The following is an 18,616-nucleotide window of genomic DNA, read 5'->3' as shown; positions in this document are numbered from 1 at the left end:
TGACATAAAGTAAGACTCAGAGGTTACTTAGTTCAGTGATGCACTGCAGGAGCCATTGTCTCCTGTCAGTGTGTCACTGAAGGTCCTATAGAGCAGTGACATCACCCGATGTCACTGTTCTATAGGGGAGATTGTCGTGGGACACTCGTTATTAATTGGACTACGGCGGACAGGTAGTATGCAGTTCATTATTTTACTTTTTTTGCAGGCGCTGAAGTATGTTAAGTATGGTGAAATGAAGAATATTAAAATACTTTTTTCCTAATGTGTGTGTGTTTTATTAACCCTTTATTATTATTGGATTAATAATGGATAGGCGTCTTATTGACGCCTCTCCGTTATTAACCCGTCTTAATGTCACCTTACGATAGCAAGGTGACATTAACCCCTTATTACCCCATATCCCACCGCTACACGGGAGTGGGAAGAGAAGGGCTAAGTGCCGGAATTGGCGCATCTCACAGATGCGCCATTTCCGGGGTGGCTGCGGACTGGTATTTGTAGCCGGGGGGGGCCAATATCCATGGCCCCTCTCTAGGCTATGAATATCAGCCCACAGCTGTTTGCATAGCCTTTCTGGCTATAAGATATAAGGGGACCCCACGTCATTTTTTTGGGGGGTCCCCCTATTTTAATAGCCAGTAAAGGCTATAATAAGTGTCAATTAATAGTCAATAAGACGCCTATCCGTTATTAATCCAATAGTAAGAAAGGGTTAATAAAACACGCACACATTAGGAAAAAGTATTTTAATATTCTTCATTTTACCATACTTACCATACTTCAGCACCTGCAAAAAAATAATAAACCGTATACTACCTGTCCGCCGTAGTCCAATTAATAACGAGTGTCCCACGACGATCTCCCCTATAGAACAGTGACATCGGGTGATGTCACTGCTCTATAGGACCTTCAGTGACACTCTGACAGGAGACAATGGCTCCTGCAGTGCATCACTGAACTATAGTAACCTCTGAGTCTTACTTTATGTCAATTGCTGTGGGAAAACTTCTCACACAGCAATGGCATAAAGTGAGACTAGGGACTATTTTTTTTACAGCGGCGGAGGAATACAATGTGGAAGGATACCTTCCTCCCGCCATTGTGTTCCTGAAGCCCCTAGAGAGCGGTCGCATCAGCTGATGCTGTCGTTCTCCACGGGAGATCGTCGTGGGACACTCGTGGATTTCTGCGGACAGGGAGTATATTGGTTGTTCGTTATTTTAATCTTTTTTACAGATGACACTGGCTTCGGGGAACAAAGTGACAAGTGATGGTAAGTATGAACTCTATGTTTAATGTACTGTATGACTATATGTATGTATTGTATGTAATGTATGAATGTATTGTATGTAGTATGTATGTAGCATGTATGTAGCATGTAGTATGTATGTAGCATGTATGTAGTATGTATGTTGTATGTATGTGGCATGTATGTAGCATGTAGTATGTATGTAGCATGTATGTAGCATGTATGTAGCATGTAGTATGTAAGTAGTATGTATGTAGCATGTATGTAGCATGTATGTAGTATGTATGTATGTAGTATTTTTTTTTTTTACATTTAACACATTAGCCGGATGATGGGACTACTACTGTCCCATCATTGGCTAATGTGTCAATCACAGTCACTATAGCAGGCATCGTCCGATGGGACTTGTAGTTCCATCGGACGATGCCTGCACACTCGCACAGAGCCCCGGCAGCCCGCACAGAGCCCCGGCACGCCGCACAGAGCCCCGGCACGCCGCACAGAGCCCCGCACAGAGCCCCAGCACACCGCACAGAGCCCCGGCAGCCCGAACAGAGCCCCGGCACGCCGCACAGAGCCCCGCACAGAGCCCCAGCTCGCCGCACAGAGCCCCGCACAGAGCCCCGGCAGCCCGCACAGAGCCCCGGCACGCCGCACAGAGCCCTGGCAGCCCGCACAGAGCCCCGTCACGCCGCATAGAGCCCCGTCACGCCGCACAGAGCCCCGGCAGCCCGCACAGAGCCCCGGCACGCCGCACAGAGCCCCGGCACACCGCATAGAGCCCCGGCAGCCCGCACAGAGCCCCGGCACGCCACACAGAGCCCCGGCAGCCCGCACAGAGCCCCGGCACACCACACAGAGCCCCACACAGAGCCCCGGCAGCCCGTTCAGAGCCCCGGCACGCCGCTCAGAGCCCCGGCAGCCCGCACAGAGCCCCGGAACGCTGCACAGAGCCCCAGCAGCCCACACAGAGCCCCGGCACGCCGCACCGAGCCCCGGCAGCCCGCACAGAGCCCCGGCACACCGCACAGAGCCCTGCATAGAGCCCCGACAGCTCACACAGAGCCCCGGCAGCCCGCACAGAGCCCCGGCAGCCCGCACAGAGCCCCGGCACGCCGCACAGAGCCCCGGCATGCTGCACAGAGCCCCGCACAGAGCCCCGGTAGGCAGCACAGAGCCCCGGCAGGCAGCACAGAGCCCCGGCAGGCCCACACAGAGCCCCGGCAGCCCGCACAGAACCCCGGCAGCCCGCACAGAGCCCCGTACAGAGCCCTGGCAGGCAGCACAGAGCCCCGGCAGCCCGCACAGAGCCCCGGCACGCCGCACAGAGCCCTGCATAGAGCCCCGACAGCTCGCACAGAGCCCCGGCACGCCGCACAGAGCCCTGGCAGCCCGCACAGAGCCCCGGCACACCGCACAGAGCCCCGGCATGCTGCACAGAGCCCCGCGCAGAGCCCCGGCAGGCAGCACAGAGCCCCGGCAGGCCCGCACAGAGCCCCGGCAGCCTGCACAGAGCCCCGTACAGAGCCCTGGCAGACAGCACAGAGCCCCGGCAGCCCGCACAGAGCCCCGAGACGCCCGTACAGAGCCCCGGCAGGCACGCACAGACCCCGCCCGCACACACAGACATGCACAGTGTCCGCCCACGCACTGCCCACACTCTTCCCCCCTCTGGAACAGGATGTAGAAGCACAGAAAGGGCTTATTTACATTCCGATATTTGTGTCCCATTAACTTGCATTGGTATCAGGTATCGGTATCGGCGATATCCGATATTTTTTGGATATCGGCCGATCCAATCCGATACCGATACTTCTGGATACCGGACGGTATCACTCAACACTAGTGACTACATGTTAAAAGAAATCCTGACACTTGCTGTTGGTGCATCTACTGTACTTTATCACTTTTCAATACTAGGATAAGAGCAGTAAAGCTGATTATACACATAAGACAGAACAAACCAACAGCTATCTCTTCTCAATATCCCTCATATACAGTGCCTACAAGTAGTATTCAACCCCCTGCAGATTTAGCAGGTTTACACATTTGGAATTAACTTGGCATTGTGACATTTGGACTGTAGATCAGCCTGGAAGTGTGAAATGCACTGCAGCAAAAAAGAATGTTAATTCTTTGTTTATTTTTTTTTTAAATTGTGAAAAGTCTTTTTAGAGGGTCATTTATTATTCAACCCCTCAACCCACCAGAATTCTGTTTGGTTCCCCTAAAGTATTAAGAAGTAGTTCAGGCACAAAGAACAATGAGCTTCACATGTTTGGATTAATTATCTCTTTTTCCAGCCTTTTCTGACTATTTAAGACCCTCCCCAAACTTGTGAACAGCACTCATACATGGTCAACATGGGAAAGACAAAGGAGCATTCCAAGGCCATCAGAGACAAGATCGTGGAGGGTCACAAGTCTGGCAAGGAGTACAAAACCCTTTCCAAGGAGTTGGGCCTACCTGTCTCCACTGTTGGGAGCATCATCCGGAAGTGGAAGGCTTATGGAACTACTGTTAGCCTTCCACGGCCTGGACAGCCTTTGAAAGTTTCCTCCCATGCCGAGGCCAGGCTTGTCCGAAGAATCAAGGCTAACCCAAGGACAACAAGGAAGGAGCTCCGGGAAGATCTCATGGCAGTGGGGACATTGGTTTCAGTCAATACCATAAGTAACGTACTCCACCGCAATGGTCTCCGTTCCAGACGAGCCCGTAAGGTACCTTTACTTTCAAAGCGTCATGTCAAGGCTCGTCTACAGTTTGCTCATGATCACTTGGAGGACTCTGAGACTGACTGGTTCAAGGTTCTCTGGTCTGATGAGACCAAGATCGAGATCTTTGGTGCCAACCACACACGTGACGTTTGGAGACTGGATGGCACTGCATACGACCCCAAGAATACCATCCCTACAGTCAAGCATGGTTGTGGCAGCATCATGCTGTGGGGCTGTTTCTCAGCCAAGGGGCCTGGCCATCTGGTCCGCATCCATGGGAAGATGGATAGCACGGCCTACCTGGAGATTTTGGCCAAGAACCTCCGCTCCTCCATCAAGGATCTTAAGATGGGTCGTCATTTCATCTTCCAACAAGACAACGACCCAAAGCACACAGCCAAGAAAACCAAGGCCTGGTTCAAGAGGCAAAAAATCAAGGTGTTGCAGTGGCCTAGTCAGTCTCCTGACCTTAACCCAATTGAAAACTTGTGGAAGGAGCTCAAGATTAAAGTCCACATGAGACACCCAAAGAACCTAGATAACTTGGAGAAGATCTGCATGGAGGAGTGGGCCAAGATAACTCCAGAGACCTGTGCCGGCCTGATCAGGTCTTAGAAAAGACGATTATTAGCTGTAATTGCAAACAAAGGTTATTCCACAAAATATTAAACCTAGTGGTTGAATAATAATTGACCCACACTTTTATGTTTAAAATTTATAAAAATTTAACTGAGCAACAAAACTTTTTGGTTTGTAAGATTTATGCATCTGTTAATAAATCCTGCTCTTGTTTGAAGTTTGAAGGCTCTAACTTATTTGCATCTTATTAAACCTGCTAAATCTGCAGGGGGTTGAATACTACTTTTAGGCACTGTACATGCATGATTGACCGAGCGTTAGTGCACTATAGAGGGAAAGAGAAGAAAGCACCTGCCAAGAAGTAGCTCATCTCCCATGAGAAAGCAGAAATTGAGGCATTGCAGCCAACCACTGCAGCCAAAGGTGTACATAGAACACATTTGAAATCATGGAGCCCCATAGGAAAAGTCTTAATTAGGCTCCTTCCCCTCCCCCCCAAAAAATAAATAAATTGAAGGAATAGGTGGGCTCTCGCCACAGTCAGAGAAGGGCATACCTCCCAATTTTTAAAGACACAGAGAGGGGCATGTATCGTGGTAAGTACACAGAAATACTGGAGACCCTTAATGTTCTTATCCACTACAATACCTCTTCCATGGCCCCCATAGACTATGATGCCAAAAAAATACCCCTCAACACACAAGAGGATACCCCTCCAGTTCCCCCAGACAATTTGATTGCCCCCATAGTACCCCTCTACACGTACAGTACAACGAATCCCAGAGTGCTCCCAACAAAGTATAATTCCCACACACTGCCCCCAACACAGTATAATACCCCACAGCCCCCAACACCGTATGATGTTCCCCTACACACAGTATGATGGCCTCCAAACACTGTAAGATGTCACCACAGACCTTCCTTGAAGTATGATGGCCCTCGCACAATGACGCCTCAGTGTTTATCACATATAGTATGAATCCCCTACAGGCACTCCACTCTGTAATATGACCCCACAGACTCCAATACAGTATGAGACCATCACACAATGTGATGGCTCTCACAACCCCCATACCAAATGATGACCTCATGGCTTCCCGATACAGTATGATGGACCGCACAGGCCCTTCCACAGTTTGAAGTCCTTACAGCCCCCCACTCAGTATGATTTTGGCAACAGTGACCCTTCCCACAGTATGATGCCGCCACAGTTTCCTTGCACACATTACAAGTTCTCCCACAAGTACTGACTGACCAAATGAAAAAATATTCACCTAGCCCCAATCCCCAATGTGCTGCACTGGTCTATACAATGTGTGGACTGAGGCTCTGCAAAGCAGGCACAATTTTGGCTTTTCATCACACTTGCTGCTCTCAGGTTTTAGGCAAAGTGGAGCCCTGGGCAAAAGTTTTAAATGGGGCCCCGAATGCTAACATATTGCACATCACACATAAGCATTTCGGTTATATTTACATGCGCTGATCTCAGGCCGCTAAACGAGTGTGATCAACAATATTAAAGTCATTCGACACTTGTTTCCCAGCCTCTTTACACTGGCTGAGGAACAATGAAGGAGAGAGAATGATCACTAATAGATCAATCTGTCCCCATACGGTATCAAGTTATCAGCAGCATATCTTCAGTTTTCTCTGGGCGATGTGCTGCTGAAAACAATGATTTTTGTTCCGGCATAACCAATTCAATCACTTGATGAATAGGCAGCATTTTGCTTGTCTGGAATAATGCACCCCATATTCCTCCACATAATATAATACACACTCCATAGTGCTCCACCTAGTATAATGTGCACTACAGTCCTCCATATAGTACAGTACACACTCCAAGGTCCTCCATATAGTATAATACACTCCCCATAGTCCTCCATATAATATAATACACTTCCCATAGTCCTACTGATAGTATAGTACAATCCCCATAGTCCTCTATATAAAATAATACATTCCCCAAAGTCCTCCATATAGTGTAATGCACCCCCATAGTCCTCCCGATAGTATAATGTATTCCATAGTCTTCCATATATTACGATATACTCCTCAGTCCTTCAAACAGTATAATACACTCCTCATAGTTCTTCATATAGTTTTCTGCATTCCCCATGGTCCTCCATATAGTATAATAAACACCTCATAGTCCTCCATATAGTATAATGCACCTCCCGTAGTCCTCCATATAGTACAATGCATTCCCCATAGTGTAATGCACCCCATAGTTCTTCATATAGTATAATGCATTCCCCATAGTCCTTAATACAGTATAATGCATTCCCCATAGTCCTTAATACAGTATAATGCAGGTCCCATATAGTACACATGGTATAATGCACTGCCCATAGTCCTCGATAGAGTATGATGCAGCCACCCCAGAGTATAATGCAGTCACAGCATAGAATATAATGCTGCCGCCATCATAGAATATAATGTGCCCTGCCCCCTCATGGAATGTAGTCCCCCTTATAGAATACTAGCTGAAGAGCCTGGCGTTGCCCAGACATAGTAACAAACTGTGGTTAGTTGTAACAAATTTTAATGATTATATTGCACATAAAAACATTTCACATCATATATTCAACACTACAGATTTGCAGCACAAATTAACTAAATGATTACCCAAATATTGATAGTATTTTATTTTCAGCTCATTCAAGCCTTTTGGTAAACAACATTTTTGGTTTTTCCTTCCGATGCAAAGATGAACAGATTTCCCACATCATCCCGTCAGCCAGAGCCACCGGACTACTATCCAAATCATCCCATCAGCCAGAGCCACCGGACTACTACCCCTAATATCCCACATCATCCCGTCAGAGCCAACATTGTCAGGTTGGCGCTGTTACACCGATTAAAATGATACCTGGGTTGGAGAAATCCATCTTGGGTTTCTTTTTTTAATCTGTGTTTGAAGTTTTAAGTTAATGAGGATGCTTCATGCCAGACAAAGAGAAGTTCCTGATTCTGGGCTCCCCCTGCAGTTTGTGTCTGAGGGTGGTCTGTGTTGGCACGGTAATAAATTGTGTTATTTCCAACTTTACAGAAGGACGATAACACCATAGAAATGATAAGAATAATAGGCCTCAGTTACCACAACTGTTTGCCAGGAAAACTGCTTCTCATAGCAACCAATCACAGCTCAGCTTCTTTTAAACAGCTCTGGTGAAATAAAAGATGCTTAGTGATTGGTTGGGGCTATGTGGAGTGGGCGTGGCTGACACACACACACACGCTTAGTGATTGGTTGAGGCTAAGTGGAATGGGCGTGACTGATACACACACACATACATACACACACATACACTCATTTTTCTATATATAGATAATGTAGCCCCCTTATAGTATAATGCAGCCCTCCCATAGAATATAATGCAGCCCCCATGTAGTATAATGCAGCCCCCTCTTATAGTATAATGTAGTCCCCTATAAAATATAATGTAGCCCCCGTATAGTATAATGCAGTTCCTTATAGAATATAATACAGCCCCCCATAGACTATAATGCAGCCCCTTCATAGTATATAATGCAGCCCCTTCATAAAATATAATGCAGCCCCCTCATAGAATATATTGCAGCCCCCTCATAGAATATAATGCAGCCCTCCCATAGAATATAATACAGCCCCCATATAGTATAATGCAGCCCCCTTCATAAAATATAATGCAGCCTCTCACAGAATATAATGTAGCCCCCCTCAGAGTAAAATGCAGCCCTCCCATAGAATAAAATGAAGCCCCCTTCATAAAATATAATGCAGCCCCTCATAGAATATAAAGTAGCCCCCCTCAGAGTGCAATGCAGCCACCATATAGTATAATGCAGCCCCTCATAGAATATAATGCAGCCCCCTCATTGAATATAACGTAGCCCCCCTGATTGAGTATAATGCAGCCCCCCAAATATAATGCAGCCCTCCCATAGAATATAATACAGCCCCCATATAGTATAATGCAGCCCTCCATAAAATATAATGCAGCCCCCTTCATAAAATATAATGCAGCCTCTCGTAGAATATAATGTAGCCCCCTCAGAGTAAAATGCAGCCCTCCCATATAATATAATGCAGCCCCCTTCAAAAAATATAATGCAGCCCCTCATAGAATATAATGTAGCCCCCTCAGAGTAAAATGCAGCCCTCCCATAGAATATAATGCAGCCCCCTTCAAAAAATATAATGCAGCCCTTCATAGAATATAATGTAGCCCCCCTTAGAGTGCAATGCAGCCCCCATATATATAGTATAATGCAGCCCTCCCATAGAATACAATGCATCCCCAATATAGTATAATGCAGCCCCCTCATGTAGTATAATGTAGCCCCCATAGAATATATAATCTAGACCCCATATAGTATAATGCAGCCCCTCATTGAATATAATGCAGCCCCCATATAGTATAATGCAGCCCTCACATCGAATATAATACAGCCCCATATAGTATAATGCAGCCCCCTCATAGAATATAATGTAACCCCCTCATAGAATATAATGTAGCCCCCCCTTATTAATATAATGCAGCCCCCTTCACAAAATATAATGCAGCCCCTAATAGGATATAATGTAGCCCCCCTATATTATAATGGCCACCACGTATATATACTGTATGAAAAAAGCCACAAAACTCATCTGTCCTCCTTGTTCCCTCGCTGCTCCAGGCTCTGCAGAGCATCTCAGCAGCTGCACTGCCGGTACACCGAGGGTGCGCGATGAAGTGATGTCAACGCGCACCTGCTGTGTCAGAGGGAGAGGGGAAAGATGGGGGAGGGAGCATCATCTGGCACTTTCTCCTCCATTATTGCTTTCAACTGTATCGGCATCTATGATGCTGATAAAGTTGAATGCGTAGTGCAGGGGCAACGGCGCCTCCTCACTCACGGGCCCCATAGCGGCTGCACGGTGTACCGCTGCTAGCTGCATGCCACTAGTTGGTGGCCTTTGGGAGAGCGGGAGCCCTAGGCAGCTGCCTAGTCTGCCTGCCCCTAACACCAGCCCTGGCTGCACTGAGACTCAGACGCACAGGCTGATTGATGAGGCAAGGAGATGATCACTCCCTATTCCACCATTATATTCAACTAGATGGTGGCCCGATTCTAACGCATCGGGTATTCTAGAATATGTATGTAGTTTATTTATGAAGTTTTCAGAATAATGCAATTTATACACAGGATTCGGCCAGCCGGCCGCGACCAATTAGCGAAGCGTGGTTCAAATTCCGCGCCAATTCGCGGGCGGACTGCACCTGTCGCTGATTGTTCGTGGCCGGGCGTGACCAATCAGTGAAGCCAGGGCCAGCTCCAGGTTTTTGAGGGCCCCTGGCAAAAGAGTCTCAGTGGGCCCTCCTCTTTAACACATACCACGATTCATGATGCACAGGTACAGCAGAGAAATATAGCACAGCCAAGTAGTGTATAACACAGCCCACGTAGTATATAACACAGCCCACGTAGTATATAGCACAGCCACGTAGCATATAACACAGCCACGTAGTATATTGCCCAGCCACGTAGTATATAGCACAGCCCAGGATTTTGAGGGCCCCAGGTGAGTCTCAGTGGGCCCTCCTCTTTAACACATACCACGATTCATGATGCACAGATACAGCAGAGAAATATAGCACAGCCAAGTAGCGTATAACACAGCCCACATAGTTTATAGCACAGCCACGTAGTATATAGCACAGCCATGTAGTATATAACACAGCCACGTAGTATATTGCCCAGCCACATAGTATATAGCACAGCCCACGTAGTAAATAGCACAGACACGTAGTATATTGCCCAGCCACGTAGTATATTGCACAGCCACGTCGTATATAGCACAGCCACGTAGTATATAATACAGCCACATAGTATATAGCACAGACACATAGTATATAGCACAGACACGTAGTATATAGCACAGACACGTAGTATATAGCACAGACAAGTAGTATATTGCCCAGCCATGTACTATATTGTCCAGCCACGTAGTATATAGCACAGACATGTAATATAAAGCACAGACACGTAGTATATTGCACAGCCACGTAGTATATTGCACAGCCACATAGTATATTGCACAGCCACATAATATATTGCACAGCCACGTCATATATAGCACAGCCACGTAGTATATAACACAGAGACGTAGTATATAACACTGCCCATGCAGTATATAACCCAGGCCACGTAGTATAGAGCACAGCAATGTAGTATATTGCCTGTCATGGTTCTCAATGGCAAGAGACCGTAGTAAAGCATACAAAAAGACTAGCTCTTGGAAGATGGGAACTCGAGCTGACTGTGAGCTAAACCTACCGCACAACTAACAGTGGCCGGGTAGCGTGCCTACGTTTTATCCCTAGACGCCCAGCGCCAGCCGGAGGACTGACTGACCCTAGCAGAGGAAAATACAGACCTGGCTTACCTCTAGAGAAATTTTCCCCAAAAGGCAGACAGTAGCCCCCACATATATTGTCGGTGATTTTAGAGGAAATTGACATACGAAGTATGAAGATAGGTTTAGCAAATTGAGGTCCGCTTACTAGACAGCAGGAAGACAGAAAAGGGAATTTCACAGTCAGCTGAAAACCCTCTCAAAACACCATCCTGAAATTACTTTAAGACTCTAATATCAACTCATGACACCAGAGTGGCAATTTCAGCTCACAAGAGCTTCCAGCCTCAGAAATATTCAAACACAGAGAACTGGAACAAAAATGCAAAACAATCTTAGGACTACAAGTCCAACTTAGCTAATAGTAGTCTAGGAGCAGGAACATGCAACAGAAAGGCTTCTGGTAACATTGTTGGCCGGCATAGAAATGACTGAGGAGCAAGGCTAAATAGACAACTCCCACATCCTGATGGAAACAGGTGAACAGAGGAGATGAAGCACACAAGTGCAGTACCACCAGAAACCACCGGGGGAGCCCAGAAACCAGGGTGGATAAAAATCAATGTTTTTTTAAAAAAATCAAAAAAATCGGATTTTTTTGATTTAAATCAGATTTTTTTGATTTAAATCGGATTTTTTTCAATAAACTGCTTTTTGAGGAAAATATTTTACCATCCAAAGGTTCTTCCATCATGAGATAAAGCTGAGTTGTTTAACTCAGTAGAATAAAGGCTGTATATGTGTAACATTCACAATGCCATGCTCTTCCAGAGGTTTCTGTAGGATGCTGACTATCCAACAAGTTTGGGCATGTCAACTGAATGGAAAAAGAAACTAAACCAAAAGTGAAACCAAGCTAGAAGTGTGGAATTAAAGGGGCAGTATGAACAAAATGTGGAGGCTATTAATAGTTTATACAATTAAGACATGCTGCTTTTAAACACCTACCTATTGCCATATAGTAAAACAAAAAAGATTTTTACTTACTTTGGGGTCCCCCCCTCACCCTGGCGTTAGATCGTTGCCCCTAGTTTCGTCCGTGTAACTATGGGCGCACATGCGCACTGCTCTCACTTCTCATTTTAATCGTGATTTATATTAAAAAAAACCTTTTGATTTAAATCAGTGATTTAAATCATGATTAAAATCATGATTTAAATCGATCCGATTTAAATAGAAAAAAATCTTTTGATTTAAATCGTGATTTAAATCATGATTTAAATCGGCGTGATTTAAATCAATCCACCCTGCCAGAAACCAAATTCACAACAATTGCCCATCCACGTAATATATACCACAGCCACGTAGTATATAATATAGCACAGCCCACATAGTATATAGCACAGAGATGTAGTATATAACACAGCCCACGTAGTATATAGCAATGTGGGCACCATATCCCTGGAATTAAAATGAAAAATAGTTATATACTCACCCTCCGTCACCTCCCCGGATCCAGCTCAGGCGTTTACCGATGCTCCTCGCGACGCTCCGGTCCCAAGAGTGCATTGCGGTCTCGCGAGATGATGACGTAGCGGTCTCCCGAGACCGCTACGTCATCATCTCGCGAGACCGCGATGCATGGACCGGACCGTCGCGAGGAGCGGGAAAGGCGCCGGAAGGTGAGTATATAATGATTTTTTTTTTTTTTATTATATTTAACATTAGATCTTTTAACTATTGGTGCTGCATAGGCAGCATCAATAGTAAAAAGTTGGTCACACAGGGTTAATAGCAGCATTAACGGAGTGCGGCATAACGCGGTCCGTTAACACTGCCATTAACTCTGTGTGAGCGCTGACTGGAGGGGAGTACAGAGAGGGCACTCACTGCAGGGGAGTAGGGAGTGACCATTTTGCCGCCGGACTGTGCCCGTCGCTGATTGGTCGTGGCCGTTTTGCCGCGACCAATCAGCGACTTGGGATTTCCGTGACAGACAGACAAACAGACAGAAGTGCCCCTTAGATGATTATATAGATACTATTTGCCTCCTGTGTATGCAGAGACCATTGAAATCAACATGCCAAGTGAAATGAGGGGGGAGCAGTGCCTTTCCACAATGAGCCCCCAACTCACATATCCCATGGTACATAGTGGTCTGCTGCTCTTAGCAGTACACCACTGGCTACAGCCAATCATAAGCCATTGATTGGCTGCAGCCTACACATTTCTGTCAGATGGAATGGTTACTGTTTCACAGAAGTGTGAAGGCCGCAACTGATTAGCGGCTGCTCGTTGGCAGCAGTGGTACTTGGCATATGAATGTCACTTGATCACTGGGAGACACAGCCCTAATATTGCTGGAACAGCTCTGGTCCTAGAGGTGAGTACGTGTTTTTTTATTTTATCTGGGACAATTAGCATTTAGGGAGCAATTGTCCATCAGAGAATTTCCCCTTTAAATTCCCCAGTCCTTATCTCTCCCAACATCATTATGCAGATCACTGTGTTCCATGAGTTTCTCCAGACTTAATTAATTGCCCCATTTGCACGCTTATTTTTAGTTAATTAACTGAAATTAAAAACAAGATGAATTTCCTTTTAAAATCTTAGCAACAGACCAATGTTGTTCGCAACATGTTATTGACATTTTTTTTTTTTTTTTTTAGGTGGAAGTGCCCAAATGGCTGAAGTAAAAAAAAGGCTCATGCTTGAACAACAAGCAGACTCGTCTTATGCTTCTACATCCACGTCTGTTATTGCAGCAATAATTTCACTTGCATAAGGGTCCAACTGCAATCCTCCATAGCCAACATTCCAAATGAAAGCATTCAATGTGACTGATTGGCTGTTTACATGTCCACTAGATCAACCTTTGCAGTGACAAGACACAATTTTACCTACTGGGAATTTGATAATAGAACTAATAATTTACTGGGATCAATAAGGGATTAGTGAGGAATGGGAATTTTTCAAGAACTCTTCCTGTATGTATGATTATTGCATATAACTGAAGCCCATTTTGAAGGTCTCTTTTGTAATTAACTAGTCCCTGTTGTCTTAACCTGGACTTTGCCATTCTTTTATATACTGTAACACCCACAGTAAATGGTAAATTATAATTTGTTGTACAAAAAAACCTATTTTCCCTGCCACTTAGTGCATGAAGCACTTTCCTCTGTTACCCTCTCCATTGTGAACTGGTTAACAGATACATGGCGCGAAAGCTGTGTGAGAACATATAGATAGGTACTGAGTATCACTCTTATTTAAGATGCTTTATTCGCACAGATCTATTTTTTTGACTGACTGTAAATCTATTGTGAAACAGATTGTTTAAAGCTTAATAAACTTGCTATGCATGAGAACTTAGTTTGCCCTGCAAGTTTCCCTGTGATGTGTTTTTCTGGCTCTGCAAATCAGTCCGACAGGCCAAAGATACTTTATGCTTCAATTTTCCATATATGGAAATCGTTCCAACTCGTTACTTGTTCTCAGGGTAAGGGAGGGCGGAAGAAGGAACGGCGGAGACAAAGCTAAGAATTAGTAGACAGCTAAGGCCACCTACATAACAAGTCGTAACTGCAGAAGAAGAACATTGACTGTACATTACAGGACTCTTCTTTCTGCTCACTTTTTAGAATGGCTCTGAAAGATGAGAAATGAAGCAAGCAGTGTTTAATTATTCATAATAGCAGTGATCTGTACCTTAAAAAAGATCATATTACGCCTGAGTAATTTAATACCTGTTAGTTATACCGTACATAGTTTGTGGCTCTCATGTTCAGCTCGTCAGCATAGTCAGAATTTTATATGTTTGTATAGACTTACCAAAGATCAAAGCATGCTTCATCTTTATGGCATAAATTATGTACCCTGTCTTTTAATTGCAAAACTAAATTGAACTTGAAATACAGGGCAAGATGCAGAAGATTTTAAAGGGACCCTGTCACAGGAAAAAAAGCTATTAACCTGCAGATACGGAGGTAATCTGCAGCTTTATAGGATTCTGAACGTGCCCTGCATCGGCACTTAGACCCACACTGCTGGGAGGAAATTAACTTTATTCCGCCCTGTAACGTTTGGGTGTCGGTTACGGGGGGTGGCGCCGTCTGTGTATAGAGAGCGGCGGCTGTAACTGCGACCCCTGACTGGCAGCTGGCTCTAATGATGAGCTGCTGTCGGTCAGTGACGGGGGTCGCAGTTACAGCCACCACTCTGTATATACACAGACGGCGCCACCCCCCCGTAACTGACACCCAAACGTTACAGGGCGGAATAAAGTTAATTTCCTCCCTGCAGTGGGGATCTAAGTGCCGGTACAGGACAGGTTCAGAATGCTATTAATTCCTTTTTCCTTTGCTAGGTGAAGAGAATGGGGCATCAGACTGCGCTGCTCGCCTGTCAGGATAATGTACCAGAGAAGTCCAAGTAGATGTAATAGAGAATAGACTTTATTTCTATGCGTTTCGTGGTGATCACACCACTTCCTCAGGACAGTCTATACATATACACATACAGGGTCTTGTATTTATAGCAAAAGAAGGCACATGGAGACGCCTTCTTTAAAAAAACACCACACCCAGTGGGCGGGGAATCTGACAAACACATATTCAAACACATATGTACATCATAAAACACACGAAACAATCATAAAATATAATCGAGTATAGCACTTAAAACCATTGCTCATACATGTAAAAATCTAAATACAAAAAAACACATTAAAAAGAGTAGTTAAGCAAATGAATAACTTTTGCAAGCTGCGGGAGTTCTAGAACCTACGGTGCTAAAACATTTATTCTTTGTCAGGACCCTGCTACTGACGTTTTGAACCATTGAGCCATGGGTGGGTTTGATTGGATTGTTTTGTTTGGTGGTAGTTTCACAAGAGTCTGTGAAATCAAAGAGATAACAGTGGAAAACAAACAAAAAAAAAACCTCCAAAAAAATCCCTGAGATTTTTTTTTTCCCCTAAAAAAATAAATAAAAACAAACGTTATAACGTGCAGAGGAATAATGAGGTTCTACGGGGGAACAGAGCAGAATCCATAGAAATATCCAAATCAATTGAACAAATCAGTTGTTTCGTTGAGTCCATGGGGATTTATAGTGTTCAGCTTGTGAATCCAGAAGATCTCTTTTCTGTTAAGAGTCTGGACTCGATTAGGATTATCAAGGGGGACATGGTCAATAGGGATCACCCTGAAGATCCTTTTGTTGTGATATATTGCATAATGCCTGGAAAGGCCTTGCTGTAAAAATCCTTCTTTTATATTATACCTGTGTGAGTTTATTCTTTTATGCAGCGGTTGCGTTGTCCTGCCCACATATAATTTCTTACATTCACATATAATGACATAGATGACGAAACTGGATTGGCAAGTCAAATGGTATTTGATTTCAAACTCATCTGAATTTCCACTGTCTGATGAAAAAGTTTTTGCATCATGAATGATGCTGGGGCAGCATAGGCATCTCGGGATACCACATCTATAGGAGCCTTGTCTGGACTTTTTTGTAGAGGGATTGAGATCCTCTTTTTTTTTTAGCCGGCTGGGGGCCAACATGTTTTTCAATGTTGGGGCCCTTCGAAACGTTATCAGGGGATTGCTGGGAAGAAGCTTCCCCAATATGGGATCATTAAGAAGTATAACAAAAGAAAAAAGGAATGTAGTCAGCTTACCGGTCTTAGACGAAATCCCCAGACCTGCCAACGCCCAGCACGGTTTGGGGTGAGCGCCCACAGCAAATGAAGACAAAAAGAGAAATGATCCAGCTGGAGGTGGAGGCAGTTCAGACTTTGTGAGACTTTATTAGACAACTAAAGTGATAAATAGTTCTTCAAAAAGAAAAATCTTTACATAGCAAACACCTGGCACACCAGTGAGGAGGATCAACACGTTTCAACTATGAAGTACTCATGATCTACCTAATAGTGCAATGAGAGCATATATATAGTGTGCACAATATATTGATTGGACAAACAATTAAAAATGCAAAAAAAAAAAAAAAAAATGCAAATGAAAACAAAAAACAAAAAAAATAATTTTTTTTTGCAAAAAATCACATATAAATGTAGAAAAAAGTAATCACCGGTTAAGATTATCATAGAAATAACAAATTGACATACTAAGTTGAAACGCGTTGATCCTCCTCACTGGTGTGCCAGGTGTTTGCTATGTAAAGATCTTTCTTTTTGAAGAACTATTTATCGCTTTAGTTGTCTAATAAAGTCTCACAAAGTCTGAACTGCCTCCACCTCCAGCTGGATCATTTCTCTTTTTGTCTTCATTAAGAAGTATGCCCCAATGTTTTTTCAGAACCTGACAAATTCTCTTGTTCTGGGCTGAAAAAGTAGTAATAAAATTGAAGCTGAACTTAGTATCAGATGCTGATTTTTTTGTTTTTATATTAATAGAGATTAAATCTATCTGTTCTGTTGTGAATCCGCTTTTGGGCTCCCCTGGTGGTTGCTGGTGGTACTGGTGACTTGTGTGTCTTTGCTGTCTCAGTTCACCTGCTCCCATCAGTGTTTGGGAGTTTCCTATTTAGCCTTGCTCTCCAGTCATTTCCTTGCCGGTCATCATTGTAACCAGAGCCTTCGGTTGCATGTTCGTGCTACTAGTCTGCTGATCAGCTAAGTGGACTTTGTCCTTTTGTTTTGTATCTTTTGTCCAGTTTGCAGTTTTGTTATTCTCTGTAGCTGGAAGCTCTTGTGGGCTGAAATTGCCACTCCTGTGTCATGAGTTGACACAGGAGTCTTAAAGTAATTTCAGGATGGTTTTTTGATAGGGTTTTCAGTTGACCGTGAAGTCCTCTTTTGTATCCTTCTGCTATCTAGTAAGTGGACCTCTCTTTGCTAAATCTACCTTCATACTGTGTATGTCTTTTCCTCTAAACTCACCGTCATTACATGTGGGGGGCTGCTATCATCTTTTGGGGTATTTCCCTAGAGGTAAGCCAGGTCTGTTCCTTCCTCTACCAGGGGTAGTTAGTCCTCCGGCTGGCGCGTGGCATCTAGGGTTAATCAGGTATGCTCCCTGGCTACTATTAGTTGTGTGGTAGATTTAGCTCACGGTCAGCTCGAGATTCCATCACCCAGAGCTCGTCCGTTATCTTTGTGTTTTGATGTTTCCCTGCCATTGGGAATCATGACAGTATGACCGGCCCGTGTTAAAGTTACTGGCAGAAGAAAAGAGAGAAAAAGAAGTCTGTAGAGTTTTTTTTTTTTTTCCTATATTTGCTCCATAGTTGGATCAGTTGTATTTCAGCTCTAATTACAGCCTTTGCCTTTCTCTCCTTCTAATCCTTGAATGGCTCTGATCTCACCTGTTTAAAGATGGATCCTCAGAGCTTGGCTGCAGGTTTAAATAATCTTGCTACTAAGGTTCAAAATTTACAAGAATTTGTTATACATACTCCGATGTCTGAACCTAAGATTCCTACACCAGAGGTGTTTTCCGGAGATAGATCTCGGTTTCTGAATTTCAAATATAATTGTAAATTATTCCTTTCTCTCAGACCTCACTCCTCTGGAGATCCTGTCCAGCAGGTTAAGATTGTGATTTCTTTGCTGCGAGGTGACCCTCAAAACTGGGCATTTTCATTGACACCAGGGGATCCTGCGTTGCTCAATGTGGATGCCTTTTTTCTGGCTTTAGGCTTGCTTTATGAGGAACCTAATTTGGAGATTCAAGCTGAAATCCAAAGGGCAAGATGAAGCTGAGATATACTGCCAAAAAT

The 18,616-nt window shown here is 44.4% G+C and overlaps 1 protein-coding gene across 1 annotated transcript in view; it reads left to right on the top strand.

The window, feature by feature from the left end:
• LMOD1 (leiomodin 1) overlaps nt 1-14,253 on the top strand; it is a 46,396-nt gene extending 32,143 nt beyond the window's left edge. Inside the window, exon 3 of the mRNA XM_077295323.1 lies at nt 13,540-14,253. Coding sequence (XP_077151438.1) covers nt 13,540-13,566 — 27 coding nt within the window. The 3' untranslated portion in view covers nt 13,567-14,253. The remainder of the gene's footprint in view (nt 1-13,539) is intronic.
• Nucleotides 14,254-18,616: the final 4,363 nt, after the last annotated feature.

This window comes from Ranitomeya variabilis, chromosome 3 (assembly GCF_051348905.1).
Source record: "Ranitomeya variabilis isolate aRanVar5 chromosome 3, aRanVar5.hap1, whole genome shotgun sequence".
NCBI lineage: Eukaryota > Metazoa > Chordata > Amphibia > Anura > Dendrobatidae > Ranitomeya > Ranitomeya variabilis.
This window is presented reverse-complemented; position numbering and strand designations above follow the sequence as displayed.